This window comes from Stereum hirsutum (genome assembly GCF_000264905.1).
Source record: "Stereum hirsutum FP-91666 SS1 unplaced genomic scaffold STEHIscaffold_11, whole genome shotgun sequence".
Classification (NCBI taxonomy): Eukaryota; Fungi; Basidiomycota; class Agaricomycetes; order Russulales; family Stereaceae; genus Stereum; species Stereum hirsutum.
In genome coordinates, this window is record NW_006763141.1 from 1,635,865 (window position 1) to 1,663,039 (window position 27,175).

At 51.3% G+C, this 27,175-nt stretch overlaps 9 protein-coding genes across 9 annotated transcripts; 4 read left to right on the top strand and 5 right to left on the bottom strand.

Annotated features, from left to right (window-relative positions):
• Positions 1 to 393: 393 nt before the first annotated feature.
• STEHIDRAFT_159284 (uncharacterized protein) lies at positions 394 to 1,583 on the bottom strand (the record flags this gene model as incomplete). The annotated part of the gene is made up of 2 exons (XM_007306646.1): positions 394 to 1,058; positions 1,133 to 1,583. 2 exons carry the CDS (start codon positions 1,581 to 1,583, stop codon positions 394 to 396), a joined length of 1,116 nt encoding a protein of 371 aa, XP_007306708.1.
• Positions 1,584 to 3,213: 1,630 nt separating this feature from the next.
• STEHIDRAFT_140777 (uncharacterized protein) lies at positions 3,214 to 4,960 on the top strand (the record flags this gene model as incomplete). The annotated part of the gene is made up of 5 exons (XM_007306647.1): positions 3,214 to 3,239; positions 3,298 to 3,634; positions 3,704 to 3,778; positions 3,912 to 4,083; positions 4,218 to 4,960. 5 exons carry the CDS (start codon positions 3,214 to 3,216, stop codon positions 4,895 to 4,897), a joined length of 1,290 nt encoding a protein of 429 aa, XP_007306709.1. The 3' UTR covers positions 4,898 to 4,960.
• Positions 4,961 to 5,208: 248 nt separating this feature from the next.
• On the bottom strand, positions 5,209 to 5,577 carry STEHIDRAFT_23193 (uncharacterized protein; the record flags this gene model as incomplete). The annotated part of the gene is made up of 1 exon (XM_007306203.1): positions 5,209 to 5,577. A coding segment is annotated over one exon (369 nt), but the record flags the coding sequence as incomplete, so codon positions are not given.
• A 1,948-nt stretch (positions 5,578 to 7,525) lies between these two features.
• On the bottom strand, positions 7,526 to 8,974 carry STEHIDRAFT_112954 (uncharacterized protein; the record flags this gene model as incomplete). Its single annotated transcript, XM_007306648.1, has 4 exons — positions 7,526 to 7,830; positions 7,913 to 8,105; positions 8,194 to 8,369; positions 8,578 to 8,974. 4 exons carry the CDS (start codon positions 8,972 to 8,974, stop codon positions 7,526 to 7,528), a joined length of 1,071 nt encoding a protein of 356 aa, XP_007306710.1.
• Positions 8,975 to 12,375: 3,401 nt separating this feature from the next.
• STEHIDRAFT_159287 (uncharacterized protein) lies at positions 12,376 to 13,560 on the top strand (the record flags this gene model as incomplete). The annotated part of the gene is made up of 3 exons (XM_007306649.1): positions 12,376 to 12,466; positions 12,561 to 12,815; positions 12,890 to 13,560. The coding sequence occupies 3 exons, from the start codon at positions 12,376 to 12,378 to the stop codon at positions 13,558 to 13,560; spliced, it is 1,017 nt and encodes a 338-aa protein (XP_007306711.1).
• Positions 13,561 to 14,395: 835 nt separating this feature from the next.
• Positions 14,396 to 16,076, top strand: STEHIDRAFT_159288 (uncharacterized protein; the record flags this gene model as incomplete). The annotated part of the gene is made up of 2 exons (XM_007306650.1): positions 14,396 to 14,530; positions 14,589 to 16,076. The coding sequence occupies 2 exons, from the start codon at positions 14,396 to 14,398 to the stop codon at positions 16,074 to 16,076; spliced, it is 1,623 nt and encodes a 540-aa protein (XP_007306712.1).
• Positions 16,077 to 17,852: 1,776 nt separating this feature from the next.
• STEHIDRAFT_159289 (uncharacterized protein) lies at positions 17,853 to 19,561 on the top strand (the record flags this gene model as incomplete). Its single annotated transcript, XM_007306651.1, has 8 exons — positions 17,853 to 17,940; positions 18,018 to 18,060; positions 18,123 to 18,345; positions 18,424 to 18,526; positions 18,607 to 18,754; positions 18,831 to 18,939; positions 19,009 to 19,107; positions 19,187 to 19,561. 8 exons carry the CDS (start codon positions 17,853 to 17,855, stop codon positions 19,559 to 19,561), a joined length of 1,188 nt encoding a protein of 395 aa, XP_007306713.1.
• Positions 19,562 to 21,705: 2,144 nt separating this feature from the next.
• Positions 21,706 to 22,512, bottom strand: STEHIDRAFT_159290 (uncharacterized protein; the record flags this gene model as incomplete). The annotated part of the gene is made up of 4 exons (XM_007306652.1): positions 21,706 to 21,795; positions 21,859 to 21,985; positions 22,059 to 22,228; positions 22,291 to 22,512. 4 exons carry the CDS (start codon positions 22,510 to 22,512, stop codon positions 21,706 to 21,708), a joined length of 609 nt encoding a protein of 202 aa, XP_007306714.1.
• A 463-nt stretch (positions 22,513 to 22,975) lies between these two features.
• STEHIDRAFT_123316 (uncharacterized protein) lies at positions 22,976 to 24,972 on the bottom strand. Its single transcript, XM_007306653.1, has 4 exons — positions 24,676 to 24,972; positions 24,317 to 24,448; positions 24,030 to 24,208; positions 22,976 to 23,665 (listed from the first exon to the last, which is right to left on the bottom strand). The coding sequence occupies exons 1-4, from the start codon at positions 24,812 to 24,814 to the stop codon at positions 23,132 to 23,134; spliced, it is 984 nt and encodes a 327-aa protein (XP_007306715.1). The 5' UTR covers positions 24,815 to 24,972; the 3' UTR covers positions 22,976 to 23,131.
• Positions 24,973 to 27,175: the final 2,203 nt, after the last annotated feature.

Genomic DNA, 27,175 nt, shown 5'->3' on the forward strand with positions numbered 1-27,175 from the left:
GTTGTGATTTGTGCCACCGCCATGCGTCATGACTGGACGGCACCTCGTTCACCACGCCTCTCATTGGTTGCGTAACGCCCCAGGTCTCAACATGGAAACGAGGCAGCATCGGTAAATTTTGATCTCTTTCCTCAATTTTGTCGAAACTAATGTGCAACAAATTACAGAAGTGCAGCGGCTTGGCCAGCAAAGTTGACACGCTTGGAACTTTGTCTTCCCAGCTATTGACTCAATACAGCCTCATGACGCCTCTACCATAATTCATCGATTATTTCCAAGCTGACGCCGAGGATCCAACGTGGATAGACCCCCAATATATCAGCCTCGGATTTCAAAGCACCATCCACTGCTCGACGATCCCGCGTTCACTCCCATACAAAATAATCACAATCATTATTCCGATCCCGTAGTCCGTGAACGATACGTCGGTGGTTTCGTACTAAGGTTCTCAGAACCATTCTCCGTCCTATTCCATGACCCAACGTTACCCTGCGCAGAAGTGAGCGCGTCTAACCTCGCCTTCAGTCTCCCCATCTCCCGTACCAGATAATGAATATCGTATCCCCGCCCTTGCCCTTCTCCCTCCCCGTCACGAGCTGGTACGTCTCGCTGTGGCTTGCCTGTATTCTCGACGACTGGGTTCATGGTCTCAGTACTCGGATATCCTCTCGCCTGACGTGATTTTTTCTTCGGCGGAGGTGCCAATCGGGTAGAATTGGCGTCGGTGTTCGTGCTTCGCCTTGTCGAGATCCTCGAAAGGAAGCTCCCTGCTATGGCGAGTACGGACTCAGACTCGCCAGGCCCCTTGTCGATCTCGGCTGACGTCTGCGCAAGTGGTGCTTGATCACCTCTGGGCGGGTCCAGAAACGGGTCGATCCTATCTGTGGGACCCGAGGGCCGTGAATTGGGCTTGGGTCGTCGTTTAGCTCGTTGTTTACGATAACGCAGGGCGGTGTGGATGAGGAGGAGGATCAGCGTCGTTCCTACTATTGCTACCAGAACGGCTATCACGAGGGTAATGCGTGAGATGCCTGTTTGTGTGGTTGAAAAGGTAACTCCTATAGAATTACGTAAAGGAAGAAGGGTATATCAGCAGCAGGATCATGGTAGAAATAGCGGGAGTCCCACAGACTGTCTTCGTTGTATTGGCCAATATTCGTTGAAGTAGAAGTAGAAGATGAAATTCGAGTCCGGCTCGTATTCAAAGACGTGGAGTTGCTCGATGTCGCCAGCGACAGACAACTCGTATCCGGACCCGTACCAACGACGAACGAATTATCGCCCGAGGTCGAGGAGAGATCGGACGTAGAGTTTTGGATGATGATGGTGACGGCTGTGCCGGAGGTGATGTTCACCGCAGGCCAATTGAACGGGGAGCTCTGCTCTCCCAAGTCTGTGATAGGAATCGTGGCGTTATTCGCCAATATATCGGGAGTGGACCAGAACGTCAGCGCTCCATCGCCTCCCGTCCACGAGACTTGAAGTTCTTGACACTCGATAACGGAGGTAGGTGTGTAGCTAACGGTGAAGTTTGCGAGTACGCCATTCAGGAAAAGAAGCAGGGCGATGGTTGTGAAGCTCATAGAATTCACTGTGAGCACCCCAAGGTTGTTGATTCAAGTTGTGGGGCGGTATACGATAGTGTAGCGCGAAACGCATAGATGTAACTTAGTGTACTGACCGAGATATAGCGGATAATTTTGGCCGTCGCCGCTGTGTCTAACAGTCCTGTAAAATCCATATCAGTTGGCGTGATTCCATCAAACGTAGACGAGAAATCGGAAAATTATACACTTGTCACAGAACCACAAAGCACGTCGTTTGGACGCTGATCAACAGGTATGCGAAATAGTGACGATGACGGCTATGAGAATGGCGTGAAGGGGAGCTCCATAGGCAGCCAAGCCTCGAGTACGGCCGTCTTATACCTAAGAGTAGTTGCAGTGTACGTCGTTGCAACAAAGATGGTTGTCAATAACAATATCGACGCAAATGCCCAGTAAGGATATACTATTGCCTTACAAGCAGATGAAACCGGAGTGAGCACCGACTGTGGCTTACCACGCATGGTCAATATGCTGACTTACTCTGTATCCCTGCTACATATCTGTGGTGGTAGCCATGCCTGTATGATCCTTTCCCGCCGGTCGGAATACGAGCCAGTGCTCTGCTTTGGAGAGGACTAGCGTGGTAGCGCTATAGGTGACACCAGGCACCGACATCGGCCATTGCGGCCTTCATCATCGTATCGATATCCTGGCAAGCTCCAATGACGGTGGTTGCAGAGAGATAGAAAACAATACGACGTGGTCACCCTTTGCGAGACGCCGTCAGGACGATTCGCAGGATGGCGAATAATGTTCCCTTGTGAGAAACCTGGGTAGCAAGGCCTGCGCCCCGAGCGAGGACTTGTAACGGATACGTGCGTGTTGATAGGCTCCACCGCCGCTCGAAGTTGTTTCGCTCACCCGGAAAACACGGGGAGCTATGAACCCCCGGAGCTGTTCGTCTGCGAAACAAAAGTGAATTTTTTTTTGGGGTTTGGTTGGAGAAAGAAAATGACAACGTCATGATTCCAGCCCCGGCAACTACTACGAGCTCAACCACAGCCCAGAGCATCATGTGTTAGCCAGCCTGGAGGGACAAGTAAGCCAGGGAGGGTGCAGAAATACGGCTGCATCGATTGAATATCTCTCTCTCTAGCACGCCTGGTAAGAAACTCCCTGATTTCAGTGGTGGTGACGATGCTTATGCCCTGAGTCAGAAGCACGAGCCAGGCAGCACCCAATAGCCTCGAGCATACGTATGAAGCAGCACTCCAGGAAAAGAGAGCATTCGATGGTCGTGAAGACTAGAAGTCGAAACAAGCGGATAGGCGGACGGGGGGATACGAGGATGCGCTGGTGGTCACGGTCTGAATCAATCAAGGGTCAACGTCGAACTGTGGCGCTCGATTTGCTCGATTTGGCCTATGCTAGTGCTGTTGCACCGCGTTCTCACCGAGAGAATATAAGGGGTTCAGGTTCAGGAAACATCCTAGACCTTGGCTACCCTGGGACTTCCAGAGCTCTCCATCTCCGAAATCGTGACAGAAGCTAGACTTTCGAGGAGGAAAATGACAAGGACATGTACTTAAGCCTAACTTAGCTACAGCCCGGAAACTATTAGTTCGAGCTCAGCTAGTAGACACAATCTATCCAGTACAATAGAGCCATGCCGGAGAGGATGGGCTACAGCGAGTGAGCTTCATAGGATGCATAGAGATGGCTCAGTCGATCGATAGACGGTTTCTTCAAGTTTGGCACGCCTGGTGACGGTGTCGAGCGCGGCAGAGCAGAGCAGAACAGAGTTGGAACAGACCAATAAGAAAATTGACAGAACTGAACAGGCTAAGCAGATATCGATGGGAGGATACACCGTCGTCGTCGTCGACAGCGGTGGTAGCGGTCAACGAAGGTTGAACTGTGGCACCCGCACCACCTCCGATGTGGGTGGCACTCCCACGTGGTTCCCCGGCCTCTCCCGGTACTCTCTCCGTCGCGTGCCACCACTCCGACTCGTAAAAGAGCTGCATTCTATTCCTCCGCCCGCGCCAAATCCCAACGCGATAAAAACTATGTCCTGGCTTCGACTGGTGCGTTCACCCTCAGCCGTTCTTATATCTGCAATGAAGTTAACGGGTTACGGGAATACGGGGTTGTAGCCAGCGAGACGTGTGCTCCTGGCCTCGTCAGGTGTATCGGTGGGAGCGGTGGGTTTTGGATTGCATGAAGACAAGGTGCGTGGATTGTTGGTCTTTTCTCGTGGGGGTAGTGTTTTTCGGAACTGACATTGATATTTATTCTATCCAATCATCCCATCACCCTCCATACACCCCATCCTCCCACAACAACACCCCCCTCGACCAAAAGCCCTCGATATACCCCACCCCCGACCGGGACGTCCTCGTCATCGAGACACCCACAGAACTCGAACGGCAGATCGGGATAGCGAGGCGTGCTGCAACGGGCACTGTTAATGAGGCGCATGCGAGGGTGCAGGGGTTGGTGGATCGGTGGATTGGGGTTGAGCATGCTGTTGAGCGTACGTCCGTCCCCATTTATTACGGCTGCGTTCCACCCTCCACCATACTTTCTTCCGTGGCCAACTTACATAGTATACTTATGAACGGAATAGAACCGTGTACTAATGACTGATTTTCACGGATACATCTACAGGCCGCGTCAAATCCATCCACGACCCCAGCGAACCCCTCACCCCCTCCTCCCTCTACATCGCAATCTCAACCCTAACCGGCTCCATCCTCACCCGCTCGCGCTCTCTCCCCCTCCGCTTCCTCGCCCCTCCAACCTTCTTCTTCGTCTCCCTCTCGTACTTCCTCCCCCGTACGTCGGCGAATTTGAACGCCTACCTCGGGAGCTTGGAGGATAGGTATCTGCCTAAGGTGGCGCATGTGCATGATACGGGGAAGGCGCATTCGGCGATGGGGTGGGAGATGTTAAAAGAAAGAGTGGGAGAGAGCAACGAGAAAGTGAAGAAGGGCTTGGAGGGCGTGCTTGGGCAAGTGCAGGATAAGACGGGGTTGAAGGTGAGGGACATTTGGGATGCGAGTGGACAGGCGGGGAAGGAGGTTTATGTGGCGAGTAGGGGCAGGATCGGGGATATGGTGGAGAAAGCGAAGGAGGTGGGTGGGGAGGTTAGGAAGGAGGTGCATAGTGCGGGGGAGAGGGTGGGTGAGATTGTGAGTGAGGCGAAGGAGGAGGGCGTGAAGGCGTATAAGGAGGCGGTTGAGGAGACGAAGGCGGTGGGTGGTGAATTGGCGGAGAGGGAGAGTGTGGCGAAGGAGGAGGTCAAGGCGGAGGTGGCGAAGAAGGAGCCGCCGAGGCATCTTGTCTAGACTCTCTTTCGTGGTTGAAAAGTTGCTGTCGGTAGTCTTAGATATGGTAGTCACTCTTATACAGCCATAGAACGGCTTAGAAAAGCTTCGTATAGAAAGCGAATGGTCCACGCGTCGCCAGTGAAAAACGAACGCAGCCTCAAATTATCGCGAGCAGCATCCACAAACCGGCGTAGTCCAATCTCTCACACCTTCTTCCCCTTCCCCTTCGCACCGTTCTCCCCACCAACACCTCCCACCTGACTCTGACTCTGCACCCCCTCCTCCATCCACTCAAACCCTTCCTGGCCCACACTCCCCACCCCACCCTGCCCCCCCTCCCCAAACCTCCTCTGAAACCTGCCCAATCGTCCCGTAACCGCGCTTTCCTCCTCCGCGCCCTCCTTCGTCATCAGGCTCACATTCCAGAACGGGTTGTTAGTGAGATCGCGCGTGAGGCGTAAAAGGGACCGGGGGGATGTCGTCCAGTGCGTGAAGGAGGAGCCGTCGGAGCGGATGACGCGTTGGGGGAATTGGGGGACGATGGGGTTGGGGAGGGGGGTTTGGCGGCGGCGCCAGACGTGCGTGCGGCCGTAGGGGGAGGAGGACCAGGAGCGCGTTTGGGTGAGGGTTTGGAGGGGCTTGAGGGTTGAAGGGAGGGTTGAACGCGATGATGAGGCGAGCGGTTGGAGGAGAGACATGGTAGTCTGTGGTCAAAATGTCTATTGGTTAAAGCTTTATGGTTACGATTGAGAGTAGTATACCTTTTGATCACGTCTAGCGATGTGCAAAGGCTCTAAAGACGCGATGTGATGGAGTCCTTTGCTTGTGAGAGTTGTGGGTACGAGAAATTGAATATTCGCGCGTAGCCTTCCGGAAGTTGCCGCATGCCCGTTTAGAGGAAACGCCACATGAGCCTGACGCCACACGTCTTGTCCTTTTCAACCATCTCTAGATTTTCCTCTTAGCTCCCATTTCTTCCAAACTCTACGGCCCTTTGCTCTCGCACAGTTTCTGCGTTGTCCTGATTGCGAGTGAAAACCCTGGTAAGATTCGCGGCATGATCAGCTGATCGTGGTGAGAATTGTCTCCTTCGTTCATCCCCCAACCTCCATCATGCTCAACTCTCCACCAAACTACTCGTCCTCTCATACAAGCTCTGAGGTTCTTGCGATGAGCATCACTGCAGATCCATGTATCCATCTTGCGAACTCACTCATCCGAATCCTCCTCGCCGCCTGCTCCAACTGGGCCAACAACGCAATGTTCACCGTCACCGTCAGGCATGACATGCATGAAAATTGACTACGTCAATCTGATCGCTGACCTGCGCACCCTCGTTCGTACCCTCCACTCCGAACTCTCAAACACGCTTGCTTCGTCACTATCAGTCGCCGTCTCTCGTTGTCGGGACGTTCTCGAGGGGATGCACAATATGGTCGAGCGGCGATCGGATGAGCGTCATAAGTCGAGGGTGTTGTTTGGTGGACGATTATTAGTATTATGGAGGTTGAGATGATTGGGCTCTGGGATGGGTAGCCCGATGAATCAAAGGGTGCTGGGCTCTTTCGGGAGAGCTTGGTAGCGTGACTATGGAGGAAGTCGTGGTCTATCGAATACGGCTGAGCGAAGAGGTGGTGCGAATGAACGTTGCGTTGATCCAGATGATATGTGATTGGTATGCGCTCCCATCCCCTATCTCCTGTCCCTTCGAAACTGAATGATGATAGTATGAGAGTACTCATACCCGTATCCCTTTCCGCTGCTCCGCATCACAGGCCCACAACAGTCAAAGGTATTATCGCTCACGTCCGTCATATGCAGGACGACTACTTCTCCGTGTCAATCGGAAGAGTTATCCCATAGCTGATGTTGTCGTCGTATGGGATGGGCTCGGCGAAGGATGTTGCGAAGATGAGGACATGCTTACAAGGCTCCTAGACCTATTAGGCAGGCGAACCGTTCCTCCTACGAGGTGTCGGGCGGAATCGTTTTGACTAATGCGCAATGTAGGTTTGTCAGTCTCTATCAACCATTCTACCTTCATCCCCTAAACGACTCTGAATCCATTCCGAGTTATTTCTCGATTAATGCGCACGACGACGACGCAGGCAGACGAAGATATCAGACTCAGATGGAAGTCATAATGAGACCTGCGTAGAAACGCATATACTTACCTCACTCTGAGGCTCTTTTATCGTTCGACGAACGACAGCTTACGGATCCTTCCCTCAGGATATTACGAGCCTTGGGAGCGAGAATCCATAGCTATGTGGCCTGTGGTTTCTCTGTGGACTTTCAGGCGTAGGAATGCCGGAATGTCCTCATGATTACAATCATGTGTCCTTGAAACTGTTGTGCACGCGAGAGGATGAGGATGTGGGTAGTCTGGGCACTTGTACTTGTCGACGGCCTAGCCGCTGCATACGAATTTCTTAGAAGATGAAGGACTGCCTTAGCACGACGCAGTGAATACTCACCAAGTCTGTAACCCAACGGATAATAAATCATGTGAGTATCCCTAAGTATGCTCACGGCACGCTCCACTTGTTCACGACATCTAGATCTGATATCCTGCAGCCCAAACTCACGAAAACTACTTCTCGGATGATCAATACGGTAATTAATATTGTTGAAATGCGGTACTAATCACTCTTCATTCAAGTCAGAATGATACGTCGGTGGACTCGTACCCCCGAATGGGACCCCCAACCCAGCCGCGTCCATCCGCGCCCTCAACATTCCCACCTCCCGTACTAGATGGTCAATATCATAGCTCTGTGACGATATTGCTCTGCCAAATCCTTCGTCGACCGAGCGTGAGGGTGAGGCAGAGGTTGGTGCATCATTGACAGACGTTGACTGTGACTCTGGTGATAACGGTGAATTGATGTTTTCGCTCTGAGGATTTGGATGTCGCGGAGATTGTTCCGTAGATAATTCGGGAGTAGGGGCTGGGATCCATACCACAGTTGTGCAAAAAAAAAAAAAGAGCACAAGCAGTTAGGCAGAATGGTCCCGGAGAAAACGACGTACTCGCAGGCACGGACAGAACAAGTTCTGCGTCTGGAAAGAAAGGCTCTTTCTCTCGTCTCTGCGTTGATCCCATACGGGTATCCTGTCCTGAGTTCGGCTGGCTCACAAGAGTCTGACTCCCCATCGTCGCAATGTCTGAAACTTGCGTGCCCTCTGCGGCCGAGCCGTGACGCACTAAAGTCAGGACGGAATCCTGGGAAGGGGCGGCCACAGCCGTAGTGATCGTTTATACCTTTTGTCCGACCTCGTATTTTACGACGACGGAGGCGCCATATGCATACGGCGGTGAGCATAGTGACTATTCCTACGGCCCCTCCCACTGCCCCTCCTATTATTTGTGCTGGAGTCGGGTGATGTTGGGAGGAATGATCGGATGGTGCATTCGCAGAATTTGTGGTGTGCGGTGAGCTGGTCGTGAATGTATTATTTGAGGAAACGAGTGATGAGGACGATTGTGCTGAGTGCACGATTCAATAAACGGATGCAAGGAATGCGAGAATTATTCACCGTGACTATCAGTCGATGTCTGTTCGACAGACGTGAGGCTTTCCGTGACCGACGCTGTCGATAATGGTGAAGAAGTCGACGAAACAGTTGTAGCTGAAAACGATATCGCTGATGCTTTGAATGTGGCCGTAACTTCAGGCTAGAGAGTGACTACTCACATGAAAGGCTCGAAGATGACGCGGGCTCAGAAGTAACGCCTATCGATCCTGATCCTGATCCTAGACAGCTAGCATCCGATCCGCTTTTGACAACCTCGTTCGTTTGTGCCTCTGCCCCCGTCTCATCACTGATGCTGATAGTTACCTCGTTTCCAGCAGGTACATTGACACTCCACGTAAATGGCGAAGTTTGTTGACCGAGGTTATCATTGTTCGGGCCTCCTGAATCGCCAGAGGTGTTCTGCGAAACGATGGTCAAGAAAGTGTCTCCGCTTCCTCCACTCCAAGAGATCTGAATGGGCTGGCACTCTACGACACTCGACGAAATGTTTATTGAGAGAGCGCAGTGACAAGCAGTGATGAAGAGCCCGAGTATAAAAAGTGTGGCTCGCATCATGATGCCGAGGGTCAAGGTCGGTATGGCCCACCTCTGGAAGAGAGTGAAAGCTAAGATGGAAGTTCATAAGCCATTGATGGAGTGGAGGCTGAGATATAGTCCAGTTTTCGCCTGTGAGTATGGGCCATGATTAGCACCACATAGTCTCTGATATAGAATCTTGGCGGGAGTATCCACCTAGTACCGTGACATAGAGTGCACATCAAGAACCTCTGCAGCAAAGATGATAGTTACGGCAGCCTTTGTGGAAGAAATTTGTCGACGTGACTGTTCAAGACCATAGAATACTGCATCTGAATTGTCGGTTTCATGTGAACGAATTTGAGAGACGTTTGTACTGCTGAAATCCAGTTTCTAAGATAATAGATTATCCAGTTATAGCTCAGTGTACGCAAGAACACAACAGTCTTCTGATAAATCTCATCAGAAGACGCATCTTTGTCAAACCGACTATTTCAGGCGACATGCCACGACTCAGCTCTCATAGTCGCGCTATGATCTCCTGCCCAGAATAGTCTATCAAAGATTCAATCAAGAAGTGAACCAGGAGAAGAGAAACATGATATTGACAGAGGCACGAGACATCCTGAGTCTGGGTGCAAAGATATACCAAGAGGAAGAAACGGCCGAGTGACGCGATAAAGACCTGCGATTATCCAGCTACTTGACCGGTCACAGAAAGGTCGAATGATACTATCTGTATGAGAACGGCACTCAGTAGCAGCCCTGATGATGTCTTCAGAAAACAGATGGAAACGCGCGGCACACCTGGATGCTAAGATGGGGATATCGGAAATCTGAAGGGCATGGCGATACCCTCTATTTGGCGAGACTCTTGAGGGTTATGGCCGCTGATGCCGGGAAGCCGCAAATCGCATATGAGACGATGCTCAGCCCAGTCCCTGTGAACAATGAAAGTGATGGTCAGGACATCTGCAACGAAGCGATAGCGGAAAAGACATGGATAATCATTACAGTTTCTGGGATTCCGAGCCGCAGTACTCTGTCGTTTTACACGCCTTGCATTTTGCGGTCCTGCGTTTCTTACACCCTTGCCGTTCGCACTCCTTCGTTACTTGACAGTAATACCGGAGTACGTCGAACAAAAGCCATGGTCGCATGTACTTTGTCACTTCGGTTTCAGGTAGGCTGGGAGGAAGAACCGTGCGTGGGAAATACCGCGGGGGTGAAGGCTTCCCTGGACCGACATACGAGGTATCAAGAAGAGCCCGGAGGGATCGAGGCCTGGGAAGTTGTCGTCGGATGCATGGGAGCACGGAAGGGTCCATTTTTACTAGGCCGACGACATTAGACAATATGCGGGTTATATGGCCTAGGAGAGGCGAATGTGAACACGTTTGGTTAAAGACTCATTAGTTGCGATGACAGAGAGGTAACTAGTCAACTGAATCTGCAAATGAAGAAAGCGAGCACTGACCAGATGCTGGGACTGAACCACAGTACGGAAGGACCTCGTCCAAGACATCAAAAAATCCCGCCCGCACCAGGACACGAAAATAGCCCGATGTCTCCTTACGAATTCTCAGTTCCGGACACCCAAGGATAGCCGAAATAACTTGCAATATAGAGTACAAAAGGTCGGTGGCGGAAGGCGATGGTGAATGCAAAGGGCTACCACGCGCCACATCATGTAGAAGTTGGAACATACTTCTCCAGAAACCCTTCGCGTGTATCAAAGTACGCACAAAGTCTGGCTCGTCGGTGACATGAAGCTCCAGTATGGACGATCCATACTCATATAATAAGTAAAGCATATCGATGGTTTTGCTGTGGCAGTTCCGACCGTGAAGATGAGCAAAGGACCATTGGAACTTGGCGAGGACATGCCGAAAGCTTCCAGCGCCCAGAAGAATATCCTTAAAGAGCTTTTGAGCAGTAACCTGTCCGCGAGGCGAGCGGGATTGAACTTCAACTTGATCATATGCTGCTAGCAAGAACGGATCAAGCATGTGAAAGTCTACTGAGCCGGCTGAATGCATCCAGTATCGTGTTACGAGGCTGTGTGGTGAGATCCTCGTCGGAGCGCAACGTCTAGCAACGCATAAATCAGTTGCAATCCAGCCGTTTTCGCAGACCTGAGATAAAAGTAGAACCTTGATGAATGCCCCATCTTTGGTTACAGTACAGATCACATTGACGATCCCTGTGATGAGAGTTCGCTCATCTACAATAGCGTCATAAGAAACACCAAGGTCAATCCAGAGCTATGTAGACCTTCGTGAGCGCCATGCCAATGAGGAAGAAGTTATGGACCTGGGGAAGGACGGACTTACACGTAGCATCATATTGTGCCAGTGCGTGAGAATGGCAGATATAGCCAGTTTATCTGCTGATCGAGGGCGATGACAGATGTACGCACATATTTGCGCTAGCAGCTTCAGAGGTACGTAGTATAACGAGTGGACCTAATGCACAGAGATCCCTCGCAATATTAGAAAATAGTTGAAGATTCAAGATATTTACCACTAACCTTCCGTAGTTCATGCGGCGAGGTCGGCAAAACAGCATACGTATAAGAGTCCAGCGTCTGACGCGAGCCGCTCACACATTCGCATAGCCTGTCGACTATTCCTGCACGAACGAGCCCATGCCACGTGGAGGCCTTGTCGGGTGATTTTATGGCAATAGTTATGCAGCGCTCCACTGGGGATATGTCCTGCATTTCTAGGATGAAAATGGTCAAGATATCGGAGGACGACGGAAGAATGCGTACTCTGCGTGTGTCTCCCCATTTGTTCGTCTGCTCAACCGGCGAACCAGGGTGTAGATCAAAGACATCTACGAGCCTCTGAGGATTGTTTTCCAACAGCCGTTCCCACTTCTCATTCAGTTCGGGAGGGTAATCAGAGAACCTCTCGTCCATCAATTGGAGTGATGAAGGTGCGTTGTAGACTGGTCGCCAGTGGTCGTTATGTTGAAGAAAAGTTCGCTTCCGACCCGGCATTCTCCGAGAGGCGCCAGGCGTGTCGTGCCACTCCGTTTGCTATTGGCAACAATCTTTACGGTTGTAACGACGTGCACTACAACTACTCTTAGGTATGGCTGCCTATGGAGCTTTGTATGGAGCTCTCCTTCACGCCATCTTGATAGTCGTCATCGTCACTTTCGCACACCTGTTGGTCTGCGTCCAAACGACGTTCTCGGTGGTCTTTGTGACAAGTGAACACTTTTTCGATTTCTCGTCTACGTTTGATGGAATCACGCCAGCTGATATGCATTTTACAGTACTTACTGTTAGACACAGCGGCGACGGCCAAAACTGTCTGCTATATTTTGGTCAGTACACTACACTGATGCGTTTCTCTTGCGTTTCTCGCTACTCTATCATATACTTCCCCACAACTTGAATTAACAACCTTGAGGTGCTCATAGTGAATTCTATGAGCTTCACAACCATCGCCCTGCTTCTCTTCCTCAATGGCGCACTCGCTAACTTCACCGTCACCTTTGCACCTACCTCCGTCATCGAATGTCAGGAACTTGAAGTATCCTGGACGGGAGGCGACGGAGCGCTGACGTTCTGGTCCACTCCCGATATCGAATAACGCCACGATTACTATCACAGACTTGGGAGAGCAGAGCTCCCCATTTCATTGGCCTGCGGTGAACATCCCCTCCGGCACAGCCGTAACCATCATTATCCAACCCTCTACGTCGGATCTCTCGTCGACCTCGGGCGATACTTTGTTCGTTGTCGGTACCGGTTCGGATACGAGTTGTCTGCCGCAGGCGACATCGAGCAACTCCACGTCTTTGAATACGAGCCGGACTCGAATTTCATCTTCTACTTCGACGTCCATTGGCCCACACAACGAAGACGGTCTGTGGGACTCCCGCTATTTCCACCACGATCCTGCTACTGATATAATATTCTTCCTTTACATAATTCTATAGGAGTTACATCTTCAACCACACAAACCGGGATCTCACGCATCATCGTCATAGAATCCGTCCTGGTAGCAATAATCGCAACTACTCTAGTCATCCTCCTCATCCACACTGCCTTGCATTATCGTAAACAAAGAGCCAGACGACGACCCAAGCCCAATTCACCACCCTCGCATTCCGCAGATAGAATCGACCCGTTTATGGACCCGGCTGGAGGTGGTCAAGCACCACCTGCGCGGACATCAGCCGAAGTTAACAATGCGCCTAGCGAGTCTGAATCCGTGCTCGCGATGGCCGGAAGCTTCTTTTCGACAAGGATCTCGACAACGCGAAGTACGAATACAGACGCCAACCCAACGCGACTGGCACCTCCGCCGAAGAAAGCGCGTCGAGAGAGGGGACATCGGAGCACTGAGACCATGAACCCAATGGTCGAAAACACGGAGCAGCCACCTCGAGAAGTATCAGCTCGTGATGGAGAGGGAGAGGGAGAAGGAGAAGGGCAGGGACATGATATTCACTATCTGGTACGGGAGATGGGGAGGCTGAAGGCGAGGTTAGACGCGCTCACTTCTGCGCAGGGTAACGTTGGGTCATCGAATAGGACGGAGAATGGTTCTGAGAACCTCAGTACGAAACCACCGACGTATCGTTCACGGACTGGGGGATCTGAATAATAATAATACTTTTTATTTTGTACGGGAGTGAGGGCGGGATCGTCGAGCAGTGGAAGATGTGGCTGATTGTGGGTCTATCCACGTTAGATCTTCGGCGGCACCTTCGAAACAATCGATGGGTTATGGTAGGGGCGACACGAAACTATATTGAGACAATAGCTGAGAAGTGAAAGCTCCAAGCATGTCGACTCTGCTGCCCAAGCTGCTACACTTCTGTAATTTTCTGCAATTTAGTCTCGACAAAATTGAGGAAAGAGATCGAAATTTACCGATGCTGCCTCGTTTCCATGTCGATCCTTGAAGACGTTATGCTACGATCGGAGGCGTGCCGAACGAGGTACCGTCCAGTCATGACATTGGCACAAGTCACCACTACTGTACATATGGAGAACAAAGCACAGACGTCGGCACGTTCGACGAAAGGAGGGCAGGATCGTTCCAGCCGTTCATTTCGTCCGATCAGCGCAGGCAGGTCCATATTTTGGGAACGTGTCAGTGACACCGCAGTCGTTTCGTCCTTTGTTCGCACGGCGCATGATTACGTTGTCGCGAAAGCCCTTTCAACAAACAAAGGACGGTCTAACCAAATCGGGATACGAAACCTTTTGTCCGTGAAATCTTTCTGAACGCGTCTACGTAACCACGGCGTCCCCTTGCATGGCATTCAAAGGGCTCCGGACACGAGGGGAGGAATCCAAACGAGTCAAAGGGATCAGAAATCAGTTATAAGGTGTCCGTCTACAGGAAAATCTCCAAACAACTCTGCCCTCAGTGCGCTCAACTTCATTCGTCTCAACCATCCCTACTTTGACTCTACAAGCCTTCGGTCATCGACATGAACTACACCGCGACAGGCCAAGCTTACATCGACTGGTACATTGTCGCAGGCACGATAGGATCGTTCTTGGACAGACTATACAAGAACCCGCAACAGCAACCGACGGCACAAGAACATCCCGAGACAGTTTCGGTAAGTCTTGACCATCCTTGTTGTGTGTCTCAGCTTCTCATATCGTCTGGTCGTGTAGTATACCCTGTTGCCGAGACTCGACCAGTCGAACGGGACACGTGCGGCCAGGGACTGGACTGGTTCATTTCCCACGACCTCCGACACACTGACAACCACCGCCGACTTCACTGCTCAAACCGAGGACGAGAGTCCTCACACCATCGAGCCCCCCATGTCGTCCGCTATGCCCTTTGTCCCTACCCCCGTCTCTGCCGCAGTGACCCATCAAGAGTCAGACGAGCGACTCTACGTGACCCCAGGCCTGGATCTCCCGTCTTCGAACCCGTCTATGGCTTCCACTGGTCTTTCGACACCGACTCCCTACGATCTCGAGCTCTTCGATGTCATACCGCGCCTCTCTGGCAATGGCAAGGCCCTCATGCCCCCTCTTGATTCGACTACGTTCACAGGTTCAGGAGCATCCCTGAGGGATCCTACAATGCGCCTCCCCACATTCTCGAGCCTGCCGTCTTCGACCATGGGTTCTATGGATGTTACCTCAGCAAACTTGTATCAGCCCTCTGAGCGTGGCAAAGGGAAACGTCGAATGATCGATCCCTCCAGCGACATCGACAGACACATCACGTCTCCTGACTCGTTCGCGTTTCCCTTGGGCTGCTCTATCTCGGCGCCATCTGGTCTTCTTGACTTCCCACTCCTTGACATACCACCAGGCGACTCTGATCAGTCTCTTGGCTTCGAGGACGATCCTTGGTTCGCGGAAACGGCGCTTCAGCTGCTCACGCCGGATGACGAACTTTATGTCCGAGCATTGGAGTTTGCCACAGCCAGGAACAAGAGGCAGAGGTCCCCGTCGCTCGATACCAGCGATCTCAGGAGTCGCAAGAAGGCAAAGATGACGACCGACGACGACGACAATTTGGAGCCTCACGGTCACGAAGACACAGTACGCTGGACCACTCCGGTGGTCCAGCCCAACAAACAATTAGAACAGGGGGCATTCGCCTACGAGGATGTTCCCCCACAACGCGACGTACCCCGTTTTCTACCTGCTGCCGAAGCTGGACCTGCGGAGGGCTCTAGCACCAGCGGCAAGGAGAGGGTACCCTGCCCGATCCCGTCTTGCTCTATGACTTTTGCCTGCCAGAGGACCGCCTGGCGGCACGTGGCCACTAACAGAAACCACAGCGGCGTCCGGTCAGAGCCTGGCTGGGAAGTCCGTTATGGCATTCCGCTGAACACTCAGCGGCTGAGGATTAGGTGCCCTTATATAGGGTGCGAACGCCACAACAGGAAGCGAGGTCTGCGAAGCGACGAAATGAACAATCATATGCGCGATGTTCATCGCGTGGGCGTGGAGACGTGGAAGAAGAGGGTGGCTACGCTCATAAGGAGGAGGCAGTTGGCGGGAACATGGACGGCGGAGGACGAAGTTAGCACGGAGTGGGAGTATGAGGCGGAGGTGACGAACTTTCAGGAATTGTCGAGCGATGTTGTTGACAAAGACCTGGTCGCTTGGTCCGGCAAGTACGTCTGGATTGTTTAAAGGCTGTACGCTATAGAGAGTCTTGGGTAAATCTCGCGATACTGAATTGGACAGACGATGCGCTTACGATTTCCATGTTACAAACACGAAATTCTCTTCTCCCATTTTATCTTGGCCTTTGAATCGCATCTATGTCTTGCAACTGTATATATTACCGTCGCCGATATATTTTAGTACCATGAAGAAAGTATCAGTTCCACAAGAACGAATGAGATCAACGAGATCGAGACGAACGGTCGTCGAGCGGAGGCCCTGATCGCCACAGTGGCGTCACCCCGGACAGATCGATAGAGCAGGCCATCTAGAAAGTTCGGTGTGATGAATGCCTGTCTGCCGAGTAGAACCCGTTATAACCATTCAGCGAAAGATGAACGGCATAAGAGAGGTGAGATGCTGCACCGTGTTGGCATACTGCCCGACCTCGAGGGAACAGCAAGACATGCGAGTAAGAAAACTGATGCTCTCCACGAGCTCAGCAGTCACTTTGAGTTTCTCCAAGTGGCGACGAGTCCAGTAACTCATACATCGTCAAAGAACCGGAGGCATGGCAGTGAGTAGCCAGGACAGATCGCAGTGATTCTTGTTGGATTCTGGTGACAGCGCGCACATCGCAGCGGTAGACGTACTTGATACAGACGATTGATATTCAGGTATTTGTCGGAACTGATCGATGAAGCGGCAAGGACGATGCAATGAGGAGAAGAGCGGAGGACAAGAGGAGGAAAAAGTTTGAGCACCTTTTCGCCTTGGTCGTAGTGCAGAGCAACGGGCGTGGGAAACATCGACGAATCGGGAATGATACGCCACTGCCTGTGCAGCCACAACAGCCACTTTGCCCAGAACCCAACCAGAACCAGTGACCGTGTAGCAGCTTCGAACGTCCGTCCTTGGAACTGCCGGGTCAAACGTCCTGCACAGGCCAGATGCAGGTAGTAAGTGAAGAGCGCTGGTGACGCCAAACCAGCCAACAATGCTTCGCTCGACCAAACAGTTCCACAGAGATTTTACGCCACTGCAGAGAATCTTGAGAGGAGGCGGTTGGGAGGTGGACAAGGTGTTTCTTACTACTTCTGTATGCTTACTGGGCTTTCAACATCGATACCTCTCTTCTGCGTGGCTTCTGCTTGGTTTTTATCCTTAGGTCACCGTTCATTGGCTCGAATCAACAACTTACCTAGGCTAGCCACATCGTCCAAACATCGTCCAGCATTCTTGATCAACGACCGTGTCTAAATTCTGCTTGCCTCTCGCGCTGTGCTGATTTCCATCACAGAACCCACCCATAATACATCTCATATCACGATCGGCGGTACATAATACTCACGCAAAATTATCCCAGCTAGCCAGCCAACATCCCATTACATTGCAGCATCAAACCTTGGTACGCCCCCATCTTCAGGTGATATTCTCCCATTTCCAAGTTGAGACTTTTCAGGACACCATAGGACGACATTATTGGGAGACAGCTCCACTGCATCACATATGATAGAACGTCTTTGCTTTCTGTTGGACTTCTTATGCATCTATGGAGACAGGTAGGCTTTGCAATGATCAATCGTCCCAAGCAAGCTACTCATTTTCAGTCTGCCAAGATGACGCACCACGCTGCAAAGTTATTGGCCGGTGGGAATCATTATTTCTCATAAATATGCTCCTCAAAGCTCTGTAACGGAGCCGAGAAACTCAGCGCTCCTTTACAACCCTCGCTCGCATTCGTCGCTCTTTCTGCTGTGTCTCTGACCGACCTTGCCATCCACCTCAGTCGATTCATTCAGTATGCCTCTCGACGATACTGGAATGCACCGTCTCGGCCTTGGCTTTATTTACCGCATGACTCCCGTCATTGTGGTGTCCATTCTATACGGTACGTCCAGATCAGTGCATCGATGCCCCGATGTCCACAGCGCCATACCACAGAGAAGATACTGACATAAACGACAGGAATGTACATTGCGACACTTTGCGTTGCCACTCGTGGCCTATGGTACGCCCCCATCCTTTTCTGGACCCTCATTCATCGGTCTGACTCATGATACGCTCCTACAGGCAAAGAGGACTGTCAAATAGAACGAACGCCATGGTCTTCCTAGTCCTATATCTCGTATTCCTCGTGAGCACCGCCTTATGGGCACTCGAGCTCGCTCAACTCGTCGGATTGGACGAAATCCTTTTATCGCCGGACGGGCTGGAGACTGAAGGGCTATTCAACCGGTTTTATGCGCTTGTCGCGCGAGAGACGAAGATTACTGGTGTGCTCTTTGAATGTCAGGTAACTATATTATTCGTTCTCTTACTTATTCCTTTGACTGTCTGAAAGCATTACTGACATATTTTCGGCCGGCGACAGATGATTCTAGGCGATATCCTTGTAATTTGGCGCTCGAGTGCGATCTGGTTCGACCGTCGCGTCGTGGTGCTCATCCCCATATTCTGGTGGGCCCTGATGATTGGTATCGTCGATTCGTTCTTTTTTTTCCCCACAATTTGTGCCTTCGTCATCGGCTGATCGCTTTTTTCTCTCTAACAACAGTGAACATGATCGTCCACGCCTCGTTCTGCCAATCAGGGTTCTCAGCTACAAATTATAGTCAATTATGCAAAGGCACGGATATCGCAGCGCCTGTCCTGTCCATCCTCGTGAACGTATCCGTGATGGTGCTCACCCTCTGGAAAGCCTGGTCAGTGCTTTACTCCTCGAAGTGGTTTTATGTCGTAAAATATTTACTTGACTTTGGCTTGACTTCGCTGTATTAGGTTGCTGCGAGAGATGCTCAGAGACTCATTCCGCCGGAAAAGAACTACCAAGCTTTTCCCTCTTTTCGTTCTTCTCATCGAGTCGGGTACACTCTACGTCGTCATGCTGGTGAGCAACACAATTACTATACGAATCGTAAGTCTGCCCAAGTACTCACATGAGACTGTACAACTCTAGATCGCAGACCTCCTTGTAACATCGCTTGTCACCGGGAGCACCGAAAGTGCAGGCCACATGATCGATTGTCTTTCTGGTTACGCCACAGTCCAGTTCGTCGTACGTCATATCTACCATTTTCTTCCATATCGCTTCATGATCAGTAAAACTTTCATCTTCATACTTACGCTCTTATCAGGGAATATACCCAACACTAATGCTCGTCGTCCTCCGCGAATCCATCTGGAACGACGACAGCGAAAGTCACTCCCGCGGAAGCAGCATCGGCATTGGTATCGGCAACACCGGAGAACAGAACAATAAACGTGATAAAGCACGTAGTAATAAAAGCGCCGAGGCCCAAGTTCTCTCTGTAGGGAGCAGAATGCATTTCGCGATGCGGACTGAGACTCAGACGGACACGAAGCTGGAAAGTGCGACGTTGAGATCGATTGGAGATGTTAACGTTGGCATGGGCGCTGTGCAACGGAGTGTCGCGGTGCAGTTCGTAGCTGAGGGGTCTAATGGCGGTAGTGCGGAGAAGGAAAACTACAGAGGTGGATTGGCAGTATGAAAATCGAAGGCCTCGAAAGACTCGGATACTTATGTCGGCCTAAGTGTGTATTTATTTCATGGACCATTTCAGATGCGCGCACTTTTGGAGCACCGTCCCCAATGATGGCCATCACGGTGCGTGCGCGGTTTTCCCCGTGTGGTACAAAACAATTTTGAGGCAAGTAGACAGACGGAGACTCGGACACGCAGCGAGGGATCGCGACAGACCTCAGGGGAGCAGCAAGACGTGCAGAGCCGGTTCGATGCTCTTCGTGAAAACAGAGGTCTCTCTGAATTTTCTCCGAGTGGCGGTGACTTCAGTAACTTATATCGTCGAAGAACCGGAGACATAAGTGTCCAAGACGGCAGTGAGTCTTGTTGAACTTCGTGAGTGCGCACTTGGTGCGCACGCATCGCAGAGCATCTGGAAATCACCCCCGTGCTTACGAGACCTAACTCGGGCTAATCTGAACTCGGTGTAATGTGCTGTATTTCTCATGGATTCCATAACTAGCCAAAACGATTTACGGAGCATCAAGTAACGGTTTAGCCTCGTTCTTCTCGCTACCCTGCTGTTCTCCCTGTCGACTGTCAATTTCATCTTCGCCCGAATATCCTACGATATCTTACTCCCCCTACTTGGCTTGAGCGAGCTAGGCGAGAATCCATTTCTGAGAAGTCATCGCATATCAACTGCTAGCATCATATCTGGGGAAATGATGGTGCGTCATCTTCCACATTCTTTTATACAAGATTAACCATTATTATCAACAGTATTCTCTAAGTGAAGTCGTATTAGCCTGGCGGACTTTCATCCTTTGCAAAGGCAAAACAGGTCTTCAGATTCTTGTAGTTGTATCGGTTTTCTCAATAACAGGTATCTTTGAAATATTTCTGTTAGTGGTGTAGCCTCGATCGATGAGCAATAATTCTGTGAACAGCTCTATGCCTCGCTAACGCATCACTCTTCGCCGCTTCTTCAGTCGGGAATGGGAGTGGCATTTGATCGGGGGGCACTAGTGGACTGATGTACATCCTACCACTCCTCGTCACGAATATTGAGGCCACAGTTATAGTAACCTCGAGAGCATGGTACGTTATGGTACGTCATTCACGATCATCAGTTCGCCATTACTTGATTCAGTGTCCTCCCTCACAAGGAATTCTCGCTCAGCATTGCGCGCTGTTTTGCGCAAAGGCGATACGAGAACCAACATTAGAAAGATATCGGTTCTGCTTGTGGAATCTGGATTGCTACTGTGGCCACTCTGGGTACGTTCATTGCCATGTCTTGAACCAACTGTCGCCATTTAGACATCTCCTTGTAACTCTTGCTTCTTGTCGGCGAGATTGACATATTGACATCATCGGATCTCAATTTGGTCTCGCAGTTGTCCTGCTCGTTGTCGGTACGGATTTCCTTCTCAAATGACTACACATATCCAGCATTGTATCTCAATGGGGTTGACACACCGTCGCGATTTATAGGGAATTCATGCAACATGTATCATTCTTGTTGCTCCTGTCAATAAATCAAGCCGCTTGCGAGCGACATCGAATCTCGGCGATACTCGACCTGCACAAAGTACAATTCATTTTGCATCGGGTGCAGTACTTTCCCAAAGCCTTTAACTAGATCATCATCGACGCGGACAAATAGTCAGTGAGAACTTTCATATCGGAGAGTGTGTCTTACGGACACGGGGCGGCTTTCGCTTGCTGCAGATTCCGGCTTTGTGTATGTCGATGTCTAAGAGATTAGATGTAACCACTTTACACTGCGTCCAAGTATTTGATCACGTTCCGGATTGGACCTGAGGGCTCGCATTTCGGCAAAGAGCTTGAGAAAATGATTGAGCTCAAAGGGCTCCTGCTGCTGAAAGTCGCTGAGCGCGTTGATGGGTTGGTGGGAGAAAGTGAAAGGTGTAGGGGCAGTATGATGTTGGGTGGGTTACATATTGTTTGGCTACTGGATGTGGGGACGACAAAGGAGTGGCGGTACAGAAGATCTCAAAGGCTGAACTTATTTCGGGAGGGGCTATGGTCAAAAACGGCTCGTTTCTTGTCGATCTGCCCGACTATTTAAAGGCTAGAACATGACAACGGAAAGCCGCACTGTTGTCTCTGTCTGTGAACACAAGGAAGGTCTCTGGGGCCCATAGGTCAACATCCACCCTCTTTTGGACAAGAAACAACCGGAACCGGAAACCCGACATGCTCCAAAAGATCCCACCGCACACAAGAGACACAATCCTACAAACAGTTCAGCACAAATACGCACAACAAAGAGACTGAAATTATTAAGCGAGGACTGACCGCCAGATTGCTCAAGATAGTCGCGACGTCCTCCATTGTGGATATCATCTTTCTGAGGACTGAGGGAGCTGAGAAGAGGCTCTCATCGAATGAGATAGCGAAGTATCTGGTGAGTTGGATGATCTCGCTGCATAATCGAGTGAGGTCAGTTCACGTGTGCCTGAGTGGTCGATATCTGGGAACGTAATGGTGTCACTTACGACGACGCCCTCTCAACAAGATCCACGAGCCACTGAAGATCACAACACCCGTCACGGTTGTACGACGCATCGAGGTACCACTCGACCATGGTCACGACCCTCATCGTCGCATCTCCTAGATCATATTTCGGATCGCCTTTCCAGTTGTCAATCTCCTCTATACTTTCGATCTGAAAAGTCAGTAATCCGAGTCAGCATGCACAACGTCGCGAATATGGTAGGTGGTACGGACGATTTCATGCACGTGTCGTATGAGAGGAAGAACGGCGAGAATGTTCGCAGCAGCCTGTTCCAGTGATGCGAGCACTCCGAAAGAGATATCTCTCAAGGCATGGAGAGCATCGTCCACCGTAGCCTCCGATGGAGTCAATGGAGAAGTAATAGCCCGGGGCAATCTCAAGGGACGATCGTAGTCCGTCACGGCCGAGCGGACGATCAGTATCCTCATTGGCATGGGGCGGGAAACCTGAGCGGGGCTTTTGAATAACGCGGGAGAGGGTATCCGTCCGAGAAGGATGGATAGCAACGTCCCATATTTGTGATACATGCACTAAGTATTCGCTACTAGACTGACAAGCAGAGTTGCCGTGGGCGAGATGGTGGTGGTTGGGCTCCAGGGGCGACATCAGGACAATGGCTGGGTGCGCAACGTGGCAAGTGTTCCCAACTGGATTGGGGACCACCTATTTCTAAGTTGACGTTGATGACCCGGAGGTTAGGGTCCATCAAGAAATCCACAGACTACGTTGGTCGAATGGGTGTCAGAGCGAATCCTTACGTCACTGACACCAACGAAAGCTATTCGAGCTCCGCCTCAAAACTAGCCCCTAAGTTTGGCGCGCTGGCATCACAAAGTGTTCGTCTGGAATTCGTGTCAAACTCTTGCAAGCAAGACGTCCAACAACAGAAATTACGCTCTAATCTCGTTTAACGTAGAATCACACAACGATACACACAATCCACACAAATCAAACGAACCTAAACAGAGTCACAAACGCGTGTCACGAACAGTCCTACTCGTACTCGTACACAATCCCGTCAAATCAAAAATCAGCAGGAAACGAGCCTCACGGTCACGGTCCTGATCCCTCCTTCACCCTCACACTAAGGACCCCGATCTCCACCACCGGTATATCCTCCTCGTCCTTCCCTCCCATACTACCCATACCAACATTGACACCCTTGATAGCCCGTTTGCCCAACGCGACAGAATCGACCGTATCGCCCGACATCGTCCGTTCGTGGCCGTTTCCCGCTATCGACGACGTCCTCGAATGTGGATGGAGCGGCGATGGCATCGAGATCAAAACTGCGACCTGAACCGGCGCCGTCCCGTCCTTCTTCCCATGGCCATCCTCTTGTGTGCCCTCCGCCGTAGTGACCGGTGCATTTGCCGTCATTGCCGTCGATGCAGGTAAAGGAACAGTCTCAACCCTCCGCCTCGGCCTCCAGTACCCCACGATACTAGAGAACGAAACGGTGCCCGTCGTAGCGGGCGCGTCGCCCATGAGCTCCCGGTGCGCGGAGAGCTGGGAGGCTGTCATTCCGGATGTGGGGCTTGAATTGTCGGCGGTGGTGGTGGATGTGAGGTATTGTGCAGAGAAGGGCTGTAGAGCGAAAAAAAAAAGGGAATTAGATGAGTTACCGATACGGAGAGCATTGAGTGAGAGGATGCAATCGTGATGAAGGGGATGGGAGAGCTATGGGGTATCAGTCTCGGAGTGCGCAGAGGAGCTGCAGCGGTCGAGCTCCGACCACGGCGACAACGAGGCTGGGCTATGGACAGCGACAGAGTGGTGCAAAGAAGCAAAAAGCTCGTCCTGGGGTGCACCAGCGCTAGAAACTTCACAACCGCCACAGTCCCATCGCAGTGACCAGACCCCTGAGACATACACACCAGGACATGCTCTCCCGTCCGCCCGTACGAGATTCACAATGCCCCAAAATCGAAGAACTCGAATCGAAACGCACCGTAATATCCCCCCACAACCCCATCGCCTTCTCCTTCTTCAACCCATCGCCCTCCTCCGACTCTCCCTCTGAATCCTGCTTCTCCAACTTATCGTCCTCAACCCATTTCTCATCCACCAGCGCGACCTCGTACATCTTTGGTTTTTCACCTAGGAGTAGGGCGCCGAGACCGCCTCTGCCTATTATTCCGACGCCAACCGTGTTAGTTGATGCTGACGAACTCGGAGTGTGAAGGGATGAAAGGCGCAGAAGGGATTTGAGTAGCGAAAGAGAACGGAAAAACGTACCATTCCCGTCCGTAGGCGGGACATACGTCCCATTCGCAATAGCGGCAAGGATGGCGGCACGTTGACGCCGGCGGATGTGCATCGAGCGGAGGACGATCGTGCCGGAGACGGTTAGGAGGAGGACGAGGGTGGCTGTTCCGTGTGAAGTGTATAATTGTGTGGCGTAATTGGAGGGAGAGAAAGAGGGTATGAAAATGATTGTTAGCGATCATCAGATGCGAAAGAATGGTAAAAAGATTGGATGCGGAAGGGCAGGGTGGTGTGTGGAATGAAACGGTAGGGGTAGAGGGCGATGTGACTGGTGACGCGGGCGAGGCACAGGCGTTCCAGTACAGTGATCAAGCTGGACCGAAACGCACCAAGGAACGTATAGAGATACAACGACGAGCTGCCCGAAATTCCTCCACCACCTCCTCCATTATTATCGCTCGAGCTCGTCTGTGTCGCGCCGGGATCCGCGGTAGGTGTTTGGAGAGGGGGTGTAGTGAACGATGACATCGTCGGCCGTTCTAATCGGTGCTAGTGCTAGTGTTCGTGGTCGTGAGAATTCGTTACTGCTTGTCTCTCGAATGGATCGAGTATTGGATTTTGGCCTCGACGACTGGAGTGAAGAAGGTGGTAGTCGTCAGGAGAGGGTGGATGGGTGGTGGTGGTAGTGAAGAGGAAAGAACCTGTTCGCGCGCGTCGAGTGAATAATGAAGAGGCGTAAGATCTGTCAGAGAGAAAGCGCAGTGTTCGAGGGAAAAGATGAGAGGGATTGAAGACAGGACGTGTGAGCTGATGCGCCCTGTAGGGTTATGGAACGGGTGCAGAAAGCGCCAGGAGGGGAAATGGTGGAGCTATATATAGGTGGCGGAACGGAAGTGGCGAATCGAGAAGGAACTCGTGGGATGGAAGAGGATGATTCGGGAAAGTGAGGGTTCGATTGGGAGGAGGGTGTATACATACAGGGAGGCGTGGCGATAGTGGGTACGAGGGATGACGGAGAGCTGATGACGCAGGAGATGTAAGAATGAATGACCGCAGTGCAGGGGGTGATCGTGTGCGGCATACCCGGGCGGGTGTGGAGAGCGTAGAGGTTCGAACGCAACGTTGAAACACGCACCTTTCACTTTATGATCCTATAAACGATCTAGTCTGAACTTGGTATGGTGGTACAACTCCTTGTCGACGTCAACGTCGAGCTTTAGAGCGAGCAAGCAGGAAAAGGAGGTCTACAAGGATGAAATGGGAAAGGGGTGAGTAAGCGACGTTAACGCCAACAGGCTTTGTACCTGTCTACGACGAAAATAGGAGGAATTGCACAGGAAAGCGCAGGCATCACTTGCCACCAACAAATGTCAGCGCACAGCAAACTTACAGTACAGAGAACAGCTCTTGGTAGCGCTGGGGACCTGAGACCGAGCTCGAAGGCTGAGACGACCGACTTCGTTTCGTCACTGGATATCCGTAATATCGATCCTGGCTCTGGATCTGTGGACGGGACAAGTGACAAGACGCAGTCTCCTAGGAGTTGTCGAAAGATAAGAGAAATCTGAGAGAGAAAGATGGTCACAAGCAAGAAAGACGGGTGGCCCAATCGTCTCTCATCGTGGCCCACGCGCTCGAGAGCTCCGATGAGCCCGATCACGATCCCGCCGGCTTCGTTCTCGGGTTGCCAAGACCCAGAGCCAAGATTCGGGACCACTTTTGGGGCGGAGTTCAAAATGTTTGGCTGTGCCGAAAATGCGACAGCGCGCCTTTTTGTTTCCCCTCCCTCTTGCTTTCGTGTCTCTTTTCTTAGAGCTGTGGACTACTCGATCGCTCTTTCATGCTCCCTCTCTATTCCGTGGCTTGTAATGTGCAGACACTTGCTTGACACTCGCATCCAAGCCACGCTCTCGTCTTTCTCTCCGTGAACATGCACTTCAAGTCGTCTAGCGCGTACGTTCGTTTCTCCGCAGGCCACGATACGTATAGGTCAATACTCCATTCAATATAGAGTGCTAACCTCTGCTGAATTTGTGGAATTGAGATAGCGAGAACGCACTCTTGACAGTACGTGCTGCCGTCACACAAGAACGCCGGGCTTTTTGCTCGGTCTGCAACCTTGATCATTCGTCTGGAATGCCGTCAATGTGACTTGCGTGACCTCTCTTGTTCTCGACGTCGATGACGAATGTTGCTTTTCGATGTGCTGCGTTCGCTGTTCATGGTGTATCCGATGACAGTTGCGTTCTGGAGACCACATCTAGCGCTCTTGTACCATCAAGCACCTGTCAATAAAGGCGGAGGTGCCCCTCCTGAAGCCACAGACCCCATAGGTCCTCTGCTTTCGTCTCCTTTTTAATCTTTGAACGTTCCGTGGTCGAGGATGCGCATTCATTGTCTTTGACGCAGTCAGACAATTGTTATCTAGCCACCATTTTACAACTAGCCCTCAAATGACAATCCTTTCTGTGAGATTACCCATGAATCATCGCAGTGTTCACTGGCGGCATTCGTCACGAGCAATATCGAGAACGTCACGTATTCCTCTCATTTCGTCTGATGCCCCGTGATAAGCTTCTTTCAGGGAATACTCTGCTTGTGGCATTTTTTCGGACCGGAACTGTCATCGTCGCTACTCCAGCGGTGATTTTCGCAAGCCAGATAAAGTGTATACAAACATGCAGGAAACAGCCGCCACGATCCATCGTCATGGAGTAATTTTTGTAGAATTTTCAGCATCCTTCTCGTTGCCAGAACGGCTCGTCCATTGCTGTAGAACTTTGAGAACTACGTTGATGTTCTCTATGGTGATCTGGGCCGCTCCTCGTGCGAGAGATACGGTTTGCGCACTGCTGAAGGCGTTTTTGATCTGTTTATGAGGTCAGCAAC